Here is a 16,583-nt window from a genome sequence, read left to right as displayed (position 1 = left end):
AGGGTTATAAAAAGTCCTCACAAGTGGTGAAGTGTTCAGAATCTGTTGAAGAGCATGAGGAAGTGAAAATGAGGGCGTGGGGGTGGGGAGTGCAGTGGTGGCTGCACCGAGATCAGTTACTGACACCAGTAGTAAAGGTGTGCAGATGGGCACGATCTGCTCTAGGGCACATGCAGAGAGCAAGAGGCACATGAACCTGCACTCAGACTCACTGTTGGGTCCGATTTTCTGTTCCCTTTCCTGTGTTTGGTTTGACAGTACTGCAGCATGGCTGGGGCGTTGAGTATTTCAAATGAGATGAGGGTATTTTCAGATGACTTTGCAGCTGCTATGTCTGAGAGGGCTGCACATCCTTTATTTGAATATCAAAGCTGTAATTTCAGTAATTTGAAACTTTTTGGTGCTAATTGTATTCTTCTGACAGATTAGTAAAAATACTTCAGGACTGTGTAGCTGTAGTGAAATTTATTACACCAAGTATGCTTGAAGAAGGGTTGCAAACTGAAGGTGATTATCTCCCCCTCCTCTCTCCCTGCAAGTAGTAGTCTGAAGTATCTTTCATCTCCTCATTTTGAACCCATTCTGCAACATCTTGTTGCCACTTGCATTTGCTCAGTGAGTGTTACGGTCTGAGCATGACTGTGAATTTAATGTGGAACTTCTAAGGGAACTTCTACCACGGGAGTGTTTTGTTGTGGTTGCCTTTAGTTTGGAAACAAGCAAACAACAGCAGCGAGAAGGAACTGTCCAATCTCACAGATTGTCATCTGTTGTTGGAAAAGTCAAATTAAGCTATAACCAACAGAAGGGGTTGAATGTTTTGACCCTCCAAGGATGGTTGCTTATCTGACCTATTTCATATGGGGAATTTAGGGAGGAAGAATAGAAAACTGAAGATGTGGAAAATGGATGTTGAGAATGGGGAAGAGGTGTTTCTTGAAAGGTGGGCTAATGTGGACATGCAGTAACTTCTTGTTGCTCTTGAAATTTGAACTTGTGGTTTATTCTGAAAAACTGGCTGTGATTGAAGGGGAAGCTTGCAGTTCAGGGAAGCACTGTAAAGAAATATTCAAGAAGAAAAGGAAGATAACTGTGTTTGTCTTCCTGATGAAATGCTTTTTGTAAGAAATGTAGTAGTTGTCTTGAAGTAGTTACAAGCTACTTCGGTAAATGAGACAAAATCGTGTAATATCAATTTGTATCCTAATTAGCTGCAAGTCTCATTTTAGACTTGAGTATTGTGTTGCAGAGTTGAGAATGCTGTGCTGTGTTGTTGAAGGAAAACATGGAGTATTACACTGAGGCCGAGCTGGATGGATTCCTGTCTCGTGCACACATTGCCAGGATTAATGTCTTGTTACTGGAATACACAGGATCCAAATACTTGCAGTATGAATGATACCCTCATTGTAACTCACATGTTATGTATAAAGTAAGCCAGAGATTTTGAGGTCTCCGGCAAACTTCTGATTTCTTCTTTTTTTTTTTTTTTTAAAAGGAATCAGCAAAATGATCAAATTAAGATCATAGTTTGTTATTTTTAGTGGAATGAGGAACCTGTTGTTCCTCTTTCTGTCCTGCAGATGAAGAAACCAGAGTATGCCTGTGTGTGTTAAACCTGCATTTAGAGGAGGCTGACTGCTCTTAAAGCAGATAGAACCTAATTTTTTTGATTAGTATTGCATCCACCATGTTAGAGAGAAGCTGCCTATAAAAAGGCAGTGGAGCTACTCTTTGATGTTGTAAAGGCTTTGTTCAGTACTGATTAGAAGATGGTGAAGATCTTCTGTGGCAATTTGAAAATTAAATGGAACCATTTCTAATTATGCAGCGGCAGACATCTCTGCAGAGAGAAGACAGCAGTTCTTGTGTCTGCTTCAGCTGTTCAATGGGAAAGAAAGTGCTCAATTTTGAAGTACTTGGTAATAATTGTATAGAAATTTATAGAAAATATTTTCTTTCCTTTTGTTATTGCTGTAGGAGATGTTCTTGGTTATATAATTGAAAGTGGTAGAAAGCTTTACCCTGAAACACTTTAGGTGAGACAATAAAGCAATAGAGGAAAAAGAGAGAAGTTGATTATTGTTTTGAAATGGCATTGTAAGGAAACCAGCTTGCCTTGAACTTACCCGCTTTTTGACTGGCTGACTACGGGAAGAACATTTAACGCCAGATTGTGTCTTTTGGAAACTCTTAAAATGAGTCCTAGAGCTGTGATAGAATACAGTATCTTGGATTTTAATCAGGATAGAATAGCTTGTTTCTCTCCTGCTATCTCATTGGGGTTGGAGGGGGAAATTACTTTTGTTTTTCTCAATGGACAGCTTTTGTTTGTTTGTTTTTAAGCCTTTTTGGAAGGAAGGTTGTGGCTGGATGGGTGGACAGACTGGTAATAGTATCGTACTACACCTAAATGCAAATGTGCCAGAGGCATGAAAACATGGGGGTTGATTGACAACAGAAGATGAAAAAGATGGGTATCCCTGAAGGTGTTTTTTATTTCCTAGGTTAGCATTCTAGAGTTCATAGGTTTGTATCAAAGGTTGTAATTACTACAACACCTTTTACCCTTATGAAGTGATCAACTTTGAAATGGAGCCATAATAAAGTCTTTCTATTTTTGTACGCTGTGGAATCTGACGTTTTCTCCCTCCCTCATTTTGCATTTAAAACAAATGCTGTTTTGCAAATGGCTGTTACAAATCCCATGAAAAGAATTTTGCCAGGTAAATTCTATGGCAGCCCTTGGAAAGGTGTTGAACAGTATTTTTTTTCTTATCCCAGAAGAATATCCTAGTTTATGTTTGCATCTGTTGGTTTATTGTGGGATATACTTTGAAGGAAGAACAAGTCTATTAGTAGTAAAATAGTCTGGGAAACTTTTTTATTACTGTTACTCTGTTCACAGGAAATTCCAGTTACTGCACTGATGCTGATGTTAAAATGAATATTGGAAACACTAATGAAATAAATAAGAATTATTGGCTCGTCCTCTTAAGTACTGAATGAAAAGATTGTTTTGCACTTAGTGTTTCCATTGCAGGACTTCAACACGATGTTTCCTGTCCAGGAGTGACAATGATCAGTTTGGCTGTAATAAGGAAGCATTTGGCTGAACAGAGGGTGACATTGGGCAAGAGGGATGATGCACAAGAATCAATGGTTCCAGGGGCTGTCTTGGCCAGCTCCATTCTACTTTTCTGCTCACAGCTTTAATTTTTGTCCTGTGCCTAGACTTTTACATTCTAATGAAGTAACACTTAGTAAGTCAAATATTTGAGTATTTGGGAGAACTACCGCTCTAGGTTGCTGAGTGGGAAAAGAAAGCATGTGAGGTTTAGGTAAGAAAATGCAGCGTGCTGTGGAGTGCTGGAAAGCAATTGAAAGTTGTTCATTGTATTGGTGTTGTGGTAGTCTGAGGGCTGGCAAAAGCTGAATATATTTTGTTAGGCTATTTTAAGGGATGTGTAACTGCATGCTTAGTTGATGGCTGAAATAATAAAAGTCTTTGGGTACCAGAGCAAAGTCAGAGCAAGGTTAAGCTATAAAAATTGAGGTATTGCAGTGAATACCAATGATGGTTTCCCAGCATATGTAATTTTTCATGTCTGGCTATGGGAGAGGTATTTCCCACCCACCTCCCAGCAATCAAATAAAACCTTACCAGCTGTGTGTCTCTGTTGTTGCCCCCTCCCCCCAAACACCAAAAAAACCCCAAAACCAAACAACAACAACAACAAAACCCCACCAAACACAAAACCAAAAAGTCAGCTAGAAAATCAGAAGCTGAGTCTCTGGGGCAGTGTACTTGCTGAATAAGCTCTGATGGAAGCTCTCCTGTTATTTCTAGCTGTACTCTATAATTTGCCTTTTAGGACATTCTGGTGATGCTGCACACTTTCTGTAATTGCACAAGATCACACTAAACTAATTTCTACCAAACATCTTCTCTTAGTCTTTTCTGATAATCAGCACCTGTGAACATGGAGTACTCAGCCAAAAGAGCAGCTGTATTAGCTATTGCTCTAGGAAAATGGATGTGGTTTTATTTAAGCTGTCACCATTTATACAATCTGTAGTAAAGGTTTTTACAAATATGTGATTGACAACCTATATGATCACTGTTGGTTTCCGTATTTCCATTTGAACATCTAAATGTTAAATCCAGAGAAGCTACTTTGTTGGATTCTGTTTGTACAAAGGTCGGCACATCCTGGGGTTTGAGATCATGTTCCTCTTAAGGGGGAGAACTCTGATTTTGGGTAATATTTGAAGTTACGTGCTCTGGGCTTTTTTAGTAAGTATTGTGTAAGTAGCTTGTATTATGCTCAGTTGTTCCCACAGTTGTGAGGGCAGTAAATACACTGTGAGTGCTAGGGTTATCCTCTGCATAAATGCCTTTGGTTTACACAACATGCGCTTCATTAAAACATTATCTGATTTTGTGCCTGTTTTTACACTGGGGAAGAGAGGTAACCCTAACACTTCATTTCTTGCCAGTCTGTTGGGGAAGGGTGTCTAGTGTAGGCCAAGAGATTAAGTTTTGCATTGTTTCAGCTCTCTAGATTTTTTTTTTTTAATTTCTAAGAATAATTTAAAAATAAAGAAAGAGCCTTTTTCAAAGAAGCTGTTTTGTCCTTGTCCACTTAACTTTAGGTGAGCCCTGAATGTCTAGTAGATGGCAGTGGAATGAAGGCAGAAGTTATCCCCAAAAAGGGTTCAAGTTACAAAACCCAAAGTTAGAATATTACTCTGTTTTAATGTGGCACCGTTGCTGTGGATTTAGTTGTGAATCCAGGGATTAATTTGGGTAACTGAAAATTTTACAGACTGGTTGCATATGACACTAAATTCTAAAGAATGATGCAGTGGATAGTGAAATAAAATTATATTGCTTTGTACTCTAATATTAGAGAGCACTTCCTAGCCTGAATTGTTTCAGGTTTCTGCTTTTGCCCGTAGGCTATGTTGCCTAAGAGTTCCTGTTTCACACAGCCTCACCTGGTGACCTGGCTGAGGGAAATCTGATCTGGGGTGGTGTCAATGACTGCAAAACAAGAAGTCAGTCTTCTAAAAGTTACAGCACGAAGAGCTGTCCTAGTCCTCATCATTGTACGGAATAAATCCTTAATGCTTCTTTGAAGAGCATTGGAGAGTGTTTTATATCTTTATTTGTCCAGGGAGAGGGAAATTAAAATCTGGATCTTCAGGGCTAATTTTCTCTCTGTATCTCTTTTACAGCTATCGAGTGCAAATCCTGTATATGAGAAATTCTATCGACAGGTATGTATGTTCTGAAAGAACAGACCTCATTTGGATTTTAAAGAATTTATATTCTTTTGCTACTGGCTCAGCCTGGCCAACAGTGTGTAAACAAAAAAAGCTCAAGAAAAATTATAGTGCTTTAAAATGTATTTTTATAGTAGCTAACCCTTAGGCCTGAGCTATATTGGTATAAATTTAATATTGGTTGTAAGAGGACCCTTATTTTTAGGGAGCTGCTAGGTGTGTATGACATACATCACTTGACAGTTGTAACAGACTGTGAGGTCTTGGTATGGAGCAAATTCTTTAAAAATGCTGTATTAATATAGTCTTTGTTGCTTTTTACAAGTGAAGATGAATTTCTTGCGTTTGTAGCTCAGTTAGCATCATGTAAGACTTGTATCTCACTCAGAATATCCCCAGAGTTGATCACAGGATATTGTAAGGAGAGAAATTTGAATAGAAGGCCACTGAATGTGAAAAGAGTGCAGTAGTTCTTGCAGCTTCACTCAACAGATGCAAAAATGATGTAAAAATAAAGAATACTTATAAATAAAATATAAGAACATAGATTTTATTTTTACTTGTCTTCTATATTTTGACCCAGCTATGCTAAGGTGTCTTAATTCCTATAAATACAACTTTTTAAAAAAAATAGCTGTTTCACCTATTCTATAATAGCAGTATTTTCTGTCATGTACATAATGTATTTCATTCTACAAATGTAATGTAAAAACTTTCAAGAAAGTTAAACTACTTGACTGTATAAAACAATTAAAAATAATTTAATTTTATAATAGACCTGATGAGTAATTGATGAACCCTGTAAAAAGACCCTCATAGGAAGGTTTTTTTTCCTTTGTGCAACTGGTAGTGTTCCTGTCTGTTTGTCCTAAGACAGGTTACAGTGTCTATGGCTTCCTTATTTAGGAGCTTCTTTTGTGTGTCAACATCAGAATGTAAACTTATCTGCTGGGGAAGGGACAAGGCTGTGATTTCTCTCCATGCTCTATTTTTGGATTGTGCTTAGAGGATTAGTCCCATTATCAAGTGCAAAAAATAGCAGTTCAAATGTATCAGCCTATGATGCCTGAAAAATCTGAGCTTTCCATTGTACTTTAATAAGGGCTTTTCTCCACTGCAGGAGAGTAGCAGATTTAAAATTGCTGAACAAGAAGAGAGAGTTTACCTTGATCTAAGTTCAGATGGCTTCTGGTGGCTGAAGGAGAAAGTATCATCCTCACAAAGTTTTCCTTCAGATGGACAAATCCACTGTGTGTTTCTCTCTAGGCATTGGATTAAAAACCTTAGGAGAGTCCCTTATCATAAGATATCATTGTAAGGGCACAAGAAAAGGCTGGGAATGATTGTTCTGCACATTGTGTTTCCTGGCTCAGTCCTTCTGACTCTCACTGTCGGGTACAACCTTTGCCATATGCCTGCCTGTCTCTTCCTCCTGACAAAAGTTGCTTAACCACTGAAGTGTGGAGCAAAAGCTTGGATAAAGAAACTGAATTGAAGCACAAATGTGATACTGGTTCCTAAGTCAGTATCTTCCATTTGTTGGAATACTGTGAATCCTAGTGAAACTGGAGCGCTGTTTGTTGTCCAGTGGTTTCAGTAGTGTACAGGAACAGGGATTCCTTAAACATGATGTTACTGTTAGTGAAGTGGTGCCAATATGGATTTGTTTTCCAGAGGATTATTTTTCAGACTTGCTCAGATGAGCTGTTTGCTGCAAGCATTTTTCCTAAAGAGGAGCTTTCAAACGTGTCTAAAGACTTCCAGTTCCACTAGGGAACTTTGCCCTTCCATTTCTCAGATAAGGAGATGACAACTTTCAGAACAGAAACATTCGAAAGACATTTCCCACTTTGTCTTACTGCACTGGTGGAATGTGCTTTTATATGAATAAATTCATCACCTGAAGCAGCTCTGATGCTGAGCACACTTCCAGTTCTATCACAAACTTAGAGGGATTCATCTGGCAAAAGGTGTGTCGTGAGATGGGTGTAAATCCTGGCCTTTGTACTTAGAATGAGATTGGAATCTCAACTTTTCAATAGGGACTCTGTTCTTTCAAATAAGTATTTTTATGTTTAACCTTTTATAGACTGACTCAAAGCAGGGTGAGGTTAAAGCATAGTTTTAAATACGTGTCATAAAGCACTAGGAAATTACTTAATCACATGGTGCAGTGCAGCAGGGAAGCAGTGCTGAATTAGTGATGAATCCTGAGCTGAAGCACTTCTCCCTGTTACCTTCTGACCTAATCACGTCAGATATGCTTGTAACTTCTGATAATTCCTGGTCCTACAAAAGACAGGCTGTAACGAGGGAGTTGTTGGCTGATGCAGCTGTGGAAACAGCTTCTTGCATATCAGGGAAAAAGCTCTGCCAAGCTGGTGTATAACTGACCAGCACCAGCAATCATCCCAGTGCAATAATCAAACATAAGTACCCCCACCCCAGCATTCAAGATTCAGTAATTTGTAAAGAAATGGAAATCAGCCCTTTAAAAAAATAGTTACAAAATAGTTTAAAAATTTAGATAATTAATTGCACAAAAAGAAACTAGATCAGTACTGGGTTAAGTAAGAATCCTGCTTAAACCCCTTAAAGTCACCTTCCTCTGGCTTGGACTTGGGGAAATAAAAAGTAAACACAGCTGATACTGTGGTGTTTTGTGACATTCTTGAAAGAGAAGTCCTAGGCTGGAGGTTTTCTGAGTAGATGCCGAGATTGTTGTGCTCACTTATGTGCAAGATCAACTCTGCTATTTGAAAAGGGGGTTTGGCAACTTTGTGCCTATAGATGAACAGCTCTCCTGTAACTCAATTAGCCTAATTGCTAACTGTTTGTAACCTTATTGGCCTGACCAGGGCATCCTCAATTACGGGAAAAACCCTCTCCTAATTAAAATCATACCGGTTATGTTGAAAACAAAAGATGTTTTCACTTTCATATTAAATTATGCTTTTGGGATTGCTTTCAGAGTGTTTTGTTCCCTTTCAGAAGTGTTGACAGACAACTGCTGCAGCATTCTTTCCAAATGATAAATTCCCCACAGTCTTTCAGGAGCCAGTTCTAATCCCATCTTGGGAAGCTGTTAGCTTTGAGCACCTTGTGTATGCTGCACCTGTGAACTTGGGCAGTTGGTTTTGTGTTCCAAACACAATATTGAATATATAGTGCAGTTAGCAGCAGCAGCAGCATACCTGTGGGATGTAGTAAGGCTGACAGTCTGAATTGACTGAAGATACCCTTTGTCCTGTTTCCCCTCCTGTGCCCTTTTTGAGGATCCTTTTCTTTAGGCTCTCAAGGACTCTCTGCTCTTCCTCTCTTGCCCTTGTCCTTACATCACCATGTAGGTGATGTAAATTTTCCTTCTTTCTTTTCCCACTTGAAGGGTTTAGTTTAGGTACCATTTCTGCTTAGGAACTTGAATAACTGTATTTTAATGATCTCCCTATTGATCCAGGGAGAAATTTGTGCTGGTTGGTATTCTGCCAATATCATCAACTTCTTCATTGTGTAAGTTTCATTTTGGGGAGTAAGTATTTCCTTTTGCTGTGGTGGTAAAGGTATCTTCAAAGCAGAGCCTTCTTTTTCAGACCCTAACAGTAATGAATGGAGAGATGGACAGTGAAACGTAATAAAACCCTGGAGTTCTCTGTTCTTAACAATCACATGTTTTGATGGCATCAGGAAGAAAAGCCTGTGATTAGGAAGGGCTAATTAGATAGGTTCAGAAGATCATCCTCAAAGTGACTTTTAACTTGAGCATTCTTCTTTGACAGCTTTTTGAGAGCCTGTGTAAAGAGATGGCATCAATTCAAAAGCTAGTTTGTCATGTGAGGGTTTTTTTCTCCCCCAGGTTGACTCTGCTAATGCTGGAAGAGTATTAGCTTCTGATGCAGCTGTTTTCCTGAAAAAGTCTGGATTGACAGATTTGGTACTTGGAAAGGTATTTAATGACAATTATTTAATTTATTTAATTATCCTGTCTTCTTGCTTCAGTTAGTATCCTGTTTAAATTAAAATACTTAGTAGTACTACAGGATACATGATCTTCCCTAATGTATTTTCAGTTGTTCTATCCAATAGTTTCCAACTTCAGAATCCTTGCTTATTCTACTATATGTTTAGCTTGTGGTGGAAATTGAAGCGATATTTATATTTGTCATCACAAATAAGTGCTATCAGGGGAGTTAAGATGTGAACTTTCCTCCAAGAGGCCATTGTAAATGGAGGGAGGACTTGCCAGCTTCCTCTCCGTGCTGTGAGCACTTTGTCTCTGTTATTTTTATGTTTTAGATTTGGGACCTAGCTGATACTGATGGCAAAGGTATCCTGAACAAACAGGTATGATTATTTATGTGGTGTATGACTCTAACCATTACCCAGCCTTGAAACAAGGTGAAAGTTGAATTTTTTTGGTTCAGGAAAGCCGTTTTTCTAACAGATTTTTCTAACAGATTTTTCTGATTTTAACTGGCTATGTAATTCCCGTTTGAGTGGAAGCTACAATAAATTAAACAGCCTTCAGCTGCCTCATCAGCTTTTCTCCAGGTTGTAAAATGGACTGATGTGTAGCTGTGCAATCTGCTGAGAAGTAATTTAAGGTTTAATGTACTGTATTTACTAAGAAGGTGACTTTTTCCTCATAATCTTGTACGAAACAATGCAGAAATTAAAATTCTTGTAAAATCTTCAAAATTCTTATTTCTTTGATTTTGGTGGACTTGACATTAGTACATTATTTTTGGAGTTGTCCTTCCCAAGGTGTGGCAATGAGCAGTGTGGGGACAGACTTTATCTCAGTACTGCCACCACAAGCTCTAATGTGTGTTGCTGTTTGATTTGAAACATAGTTCCTTAAATAACAGTCCGTAGAGAGGGAACTGCTTCTTCCCATGGTAGGAAGAGGAGGAGGTTGTAATGCCTACCAAACAATTTTGGGGTATTTTGGGCTTCTTTTGGTTCATTTTTCTGTTTTCCTCCGCTTCCATCAACCATGTTTGGGATCAGCTGAGTTCCTCCAAGATAAATGGCTGTAATTGCACTTCAAATTTGCACTGTTCTGTCATAGAAGAACAGAGTGCTGAGAATGACTACGCTGGCCAGGAAGTTACCAATTTCTTGGAAAATTAATTGCAAAATTTGTCTTGCTGGAGTAATCCAGCAGTTGTTGGCTGCTGCTTTCTGTCATTTTCTGACCCCCTTTGAAGCCATGTGCAACTTTTCATATATACAGCAATACTAGAAAAGCTCTTAATTCTTCTGAAATTTTAGGAGTTTTTTTAAATTATATTTTTATATAATAAATCCTTCAAAATTTCTCTTTTTTCCCTGTAGGAATTTTTTGTGGCTTTGCGACTTGTAGCGTGTGCACAGAATGGATTGGATGTTTCCCTGAATAGTCTTAACTTGCCTGTTCCTCCACCAAGATTTGTAAGATTTCTTTTTTAATTGAACATATTAGTAAGAACTGCTTTTAAGTGAACAATTAGAAGGGTTTGATAGAAATACCAAACACTTCAGAGGGTGATGTTGTAGGGCAGTGGGGCCCTACAACAGAGAAAAATCAAGCAATGTGGAATAAGCTGCTACATGTTCTAGTGGGCATTTGAATATAAAATCGTGTATAATTTGAAGATATGTGATATTTGTTCTATTAGTGTTTTCCTTAATGGAATAAACATTTCAGATTTTTTGCTCTAAATTTTGGTATGAATGACTAAAATGCAGTTCTGGCTTTGAGAAGCACCTTCTCAAGTAAGGGGGTGGTTTTGCAAAGTCAGAATCATTTCTCTTTTAATGTGTTTGGTGGTTTTTTTCCTTGTTTTTCCTTAGACTGATACTAGTAGTCCTTTGCTACTCAGTGGAACAGCACCAAGTGATCTACCATGGGCTGTAAAGGTAAACTAAATGTTAGCTGTTAGCTAGAACTGTTACCTGCTTTGCAGGAAAACATGTCTTTCTGAGAAAAATCTAATGCTACATTTCTAAAGTATCATAGTTACCATTCCTGTCAAATCTGTAATTGGGCTAATCAACCTAATTTAATGAGAACACTTGACCCTTGGGAAATCTCTTCATGTTTAGAAATTTAAAATAAAGAAAAAAAAAGGGTTTGTTACCTGAAGCCATGAAAATAATTGAAGAAGAAATCTCAGAGGGTTTTGATGAGTCTCTGACTTAAAAATAATATCTTTTTGATGTTTCCTTATAAGCATCAGGAACTGCAATGTGTGTTTATTAAAAAAAAGTTCACACTTTTGAAAGAACTACTGCTTCTTAGGCTATGAGTGTGACTGTTAGCATAAGTAATATTTTCTTTTGCCCCTGCAGCTGGAAGACAAGGTCAAGTATGATGCTATTTTTGACAGCCTAAATCCAGTGAATGGACTGTTGTCAGGGGATAAGGTGAAACCTGTGCTCCTTAACTCAAAACTGCCAGTGGATATCTTGGGACGGGTAAGAATATCTTTCTTCTTAATTGTCAGTTGACAAATAATATGTGTGCTGCCCTCAGCAGTACCTGTTTTTCAAACTAAAGATTTTTAGTGATGAGCCTAACTATTAAATAAGATCTTAGGAGTGCAACTATTAAACTGAAAAATAAAATTTCTTTTGCTATTTGGATAGATCACCTCCAACTGCAGTGTATCAGTTAACACTTGGGTCAGGGCAGGGTGCCTCTGTCTCCAATTTAAGAATCTCTCTGCTTTTGCATGGTTTATGTGAATTTACATTGCTCACTGAAAACTAATGCTGTTAATCTTAATAGAATTTGAGACATGGTAGAGGGAGGCTGTTCTCACATTTGTTTTTAACGAGGTTTTAAGTAGGAAACTGCAGCAGTTTAGTCAAAGATCCCTATATTCTGCTTTTTATTGGTAGGTGTGGGAACTGAGTGATATTGACCGTGATGGAATGTTGGATCGAGATGAGTTTGCAGTTGTAAGTATCTTCTACCTCTTGGGCTTTTGAAAGCCTGGTGGCAGGGTTTAAAATAGATGCACTGTGTATTAATTTATGACTGTGTGGTTCATTTATTATCTTTATTTAGAGTCTTTAATCAAGTTTTACTGCTGTTTAATGTTTCTGTCAATTTGTTAAATGTTTCTCAGTACACAGCAGTAACTTTCTTTGTGGGTTAAATGAGCCATTAAAAACTTACACCTGAGATCTGCTGTCCCATGAGACACTGAGTGTTTTCAGTGAGTTTTACCTTAATCTTCAGTATTTATAGAGCTTGAATGCCTCAAGGTATCCTTGAGAAAAGTTCATAGTAAGTTAGAATTTTAACACTATTAATGCCAGGGCTGATGAAATAATGTAAGAAATGCTAAATAAGAGAAGGCCACAACAAAAGAATTAGCTGCTAAGTGGAGCAATTTGTGGAAAAAATGGTGATAAAGTGTTTGAAGTCTTCTTTCAAATAGAATTCCACAAGTACTGGTGCAAGCTTGGAGAATTGTTTTAATGTTCTAAAAGATATTGAACTTCACTTGCTAAGCACTGAACCTCAAAAGAAAGTAGTAACGAAAAACACAATTTACAAGGCAATGAGCTGCATCAGTTGAGGGGCTTGTAAAGGGGAAACATAATGAAAAAATGCTACAAAGTTATTTGTTAATTAATTCTTTAGTCTCTCTCTCTATATGTATATATATTTCTAGTATCTTTATATCTACACACCCTTTTTTTCTTGTTCAGGCCATGTTTTTGGTATACTGTGCTTTGGAGAAAGAACCAGTGCCAATGTCCTTGCCTGCAGCTTTGGTGCCACCATCCAAGAGAAAACCTCTCAGTGTTCCAGGAGCAATGCCATTAATTCCATCTTCCACATCCACCAAAGAGTCTCATCAGTCCTTGCCACCTGTAGGCATTTTAGCTGCCAAAGCACCATTAACACAGGTACAGTTCTGAAGTACTGGGGATTAGAAGATTTCTGCTCTTAATGCTGTGCTTCAGGGGCTGCCTGTATGAAGAGTCTTGATACAGGTTTTTAGTTTGTTTCTTGCCCTGTTGATTGGTTTTGGGAGGCTGATGGGAAGACCAGAAGAAGAGGTGTAAAATTTGCACTGTTTTACTTTTTCTAGATGTCTTCAGATCTAAACAGTTGGATAAAAGAATATTGTTTAGTACAGATTTTGAAGACATTTTAAAAACAAATTATTTCAAGCTCAAAAAAAGTAGTAGTCCAGGTACATATCTGTAGAGCACAAGTCTTCTGGCTGAAGACTGATTTGAATAAGGACAAGTTCTCAAAACAAATTGTGGCAGTCATGTTATGTGTGTGCATGTGTGCAATTTGGAGAAGACATGAATTAAAATGGAACAGATAAATGCAAGCAATGAAAAAAGTAAACAAAAGGTCCAGTATATCCACCTAGACACAGGAGATTTGATTTTTGTTCTGAATGTGATTATTAAGCAACTTGATGCTTCTTACTCTCCCCAGGCATCTTATTTAGTCTTCATCATTTTAGAGACCAGAATTTGGGAAATGTCTTTCCAAGCAGATTATAACTTATTCTATTAAAACTAAGAAAAAGAAATTGGTAAAGGTATTCGAGGTCAGAGCTGTGGTACTTAATGCATCAAATGCTGCTTGGACATTTGGGTACCCTTATTTGAGTAATCAGTAAGAAACTGGCATCTTAATTTTGGAAGTGCCAAGGTTTTAATCTGGAAATTTCCTTGCCTGAAGGTTAAGTCTTGCTGTATGTATTGCAAAGCAGTGCCATTCTGAGTGAGTTTGTATACAGCACCATTTGGGAGTCATCTGTTAACTGGCTGTGTGCACTGAAATTAATTGGCATCCATACATGCACTGGAAGCCATTTTCACTCAAAAAACCCCAAAACATCTTTATATTAGCTGAGTGTTGTGAAAAATTGCTCAAGTAACAGAAATGTCTCTAATTCCCATCTTTACCTTGTTCAGATGTAAATTCTTCAATTTAGAATGTGCCAACTGTTAACGACCTGGACTCGGGCAGCTCTCCAGTCCCTCCAGCTAAAGCTCCCCAGCTGTGTAAAGGGTAATAAAATTGATAGAGCCAGACAGTCAGCAGGACTGTGACTGAGCACAGTGATGAGGGAGCAGATCCAGCCTCCATGGGATGCCTTTACTGCATAGGCAAAGAGGCAGAGCAGCGCCAAGCAGCCTTGGTGCTTCACTGAGGGAAATGCTTCACTTCTACTTTGGACTTGCTTGAGGATCTCTGCATGTCTATTTTGGAGGATAAAACTGGTTCATGAACTAGGCACCTGTATCACTTCTTTAAAAATCTTTGCTGTAGTCCTTGAATTACGTAACTCTGAACTGGAAACAGAGCTTGCCTATATCTTGCCTATATCTTAGTATTGTGGTTTTGGTTTTTTCCCTTCCATCCTCAACCCCCTTCAGTGGGTTGTATCGCCTGCAGACAAAATTAAGTACGATGAGATCTTTATGAAAACTGACAAGGACATGGATGGATTTGTGTCAGGTGTGGAAGCCAGAGAGCTATTCCTGAAGACCGGACTGCCTTCTGCTCTCCTTGCGCATATCTGGTAGGTTTTTCTCCCTGTGACAGCTGTGTAGATGATGGCACCATTCTCACTTCTTGCTATGCTGACATTTCTCAAAGTGAGGTTTTTGTATATAATAGCATGGCCTTTGTATATTCAGTGGTAACTTACTTGCTTCTGCTTTGGGATAGAAATGAGTGGAAAACAGGTTTATGTCTGAACACAGATTTTTACAAATACTGCACTTCAGCTATCCCTGTGTAGTTAAGACATCATAAGATCATACATCACAGGTATTTAATCACTGCTCCTACCCATGTACTGGGAAAGGGAATTGTTTCTATAAAATTGTTAGCATGCAAGATTTATGTCCCATCCCAGTGTACGACTTGTCTTCCCTTACAGCTATGCATTCATTTAGCATTACATTCATTACAGCAATGCCTTCATGACACTCACAGCTTTTTTAATTCTTTCCCCGCTATGTGTTGTTGCAGGGGACTCTGATGGGAACAACTTTTTTCTTCCAAGTTATGGTTAACACAACCTCTAATTTAGGAAAATAAGAAAAATGTGAATAAACTTGTGTTGGCTGTGAAGGTGTTGCTAGTGATCTGCAGCCTTGATCGTGCCTTTCACCAGAGCAGAGCTGTGGGCCTCAACAAGCAAAGTGAAAGTGGCTGTGCGTGTTTGAGTGATGGTTCCTGTGTCTATATTGTTTTGTTTTAGAGAGGAGACACACGTTAGTAATTTTCACATTTGTAAATGACAGCAAGTACGCTAAATAGATAGGGCTGTACTTGGAGAAATGAGGATTTTTTTTTATTTCATGTGCATCTCTGTACAGGGCTCTCTGTGACACCAAGGACTGCGGAAAGCTTTCAAAGGAACAGTTTGCTTTGGCTTTCTATTTAATTAATCAGAAGTTAACAAAGGGCATTGATCCACCTCAGGCTCTGACTCCGGAGATGATTCCACCTTCAGACAGGGGTGTCAGTTTACAGAAGGTAAGGATGGGTTTGGCATTTTTGGTGTAAATCTCAAACAATGTTAACTTCAAAGGCTACACAAGAAGCAACCTCAAGTGCTGGCATACCTTAAGTTTATCATAATATCAGGAAGAAAACAAGTCTTTGGTGCAAAGAATTGACAAAAAATTTCCATCCGTACTTCAAAATGAAGCTGTCATTTATTACACCTGCCAACCAAGCGGAGAGATCTTATGTTGGGAAAGCATTATTTTCTCTTTTAAAAGAATAATCCTGCTGTTGCCCTTTTAAAGAAGTTTTAGTTTCCATCAGAAATGACATGCACAAGTTCAGTGCTTTTCTCCTATTGTGTTCAGTTGTCTTTTTCACATCCATCTTTTTTAATAAGTTTGGGAACAATGTGAACTAAAAGTTTAGAATTATATATTTGAAGTTTTAAAAGTAAATGGTCCTCCATTTTATACCTCACAGATAGTTTAGATATCTCCATAGTCTGTTGGTTGCCATCTATGTTAATCCAGCAGTAAACTGTACCTCAGCAGTTCAGTTTGTAGTTAATCAGAGTGGTAGAGGTCATCACAAACTCTTACATGTTTTGCACATCATGAAGTCTGATGTGAGTTACCTTTTCTTGGTTGTGCAATACATTGACCTAATTCTACAACTTTCTTAAACAGAATGAAAAATTCACACCTGAAAAAACGAAACTCAAAATTTGGCGCTACTTTTTTGAGTTTCTGTAACTGGTATCTAATTTGTTTTTACATTCTGTTTTTAAAAAGTAATTGCTTTATTTGCAACT

General features: G+C 38.1%; 1 protein-coding gene across 6 annotated transcripts in view; it reads left to right on the top strand.

Annotated features, from left to right (window-relative positions):
* EPS15 (epidermal growth factor receptor pathway substrate 15) overlaps positions 1 to 16,583 on the top strand; it is a 66,295-nt gene that overhangs the window by 20,263 nt on the left and 29,449 nt on the right. For all 6 annotated transcript variants that reach the window (XM_042030675.1, XM_042030673.1, XM_042030676.1 and 3 more), the window contains 10 exons: positions 5,242 to 5,283; positions 9,143 to 9,232; positions 9,583 to 9,630; positions 10,624 to 10,719; positions 11,122 to 11,187; positions 11,620 to 11,745; positions 12,172 to 12,231; positions 12,991 to 13,191; positions 14,689 to 14,834; positions 15,640 to 15,799. In XM_042030675.1, coding sequence (XP_041886609.1) covers positions 5,242 to 5,283; positions 9,143 to 9,232; positions 9,583 to 9,630; positions 10,624 to 10,719; positions 11,122 to 11,187; positions 11,620 to 11,745; positions 12,172 to 12,231; positions 12,991 to 13,191; positions 14,689 to 14,834; positions 15,640 to 15,799 — 1,035 coding nt within the window. The remainder of the gene's footprint in view (positions 1 to 5,241; positions 5,284 to 9,142; positions 9,233 to 9,582; positions 9,631 to 10,623; positions 10,720 to 11,121; positions 11,188 to 11,619; positions 11,746 to 12,171; positions 12,232 to 12,990; positions 13,192 to 14,688; positions 14,835 to 15,639; positions 15,800 to 16,583) is intronic.

The sequence above is a fragment of the Corvus kubaryi genome, unplaced genomic scaffold (genome assembly GCF_017639235.1).
Source record: "Corvus kubaryi isolate FWS band 111438036 unplaced genomic scaffold, C.kubaryi_AGA036_p1.0 37334, whole genome shotgun sequence".
In the NCBI taxonomy this organism is placed as follows: domain Eukaryota; kingdom Metazoa; phylum Chordata; class Aves; order Passeriformes; family Corvidae; genus Corvus; species Corvus kubaryi.
This window is presented reverse-complemented; position numbering and strand designations above follow the sequence as displayed.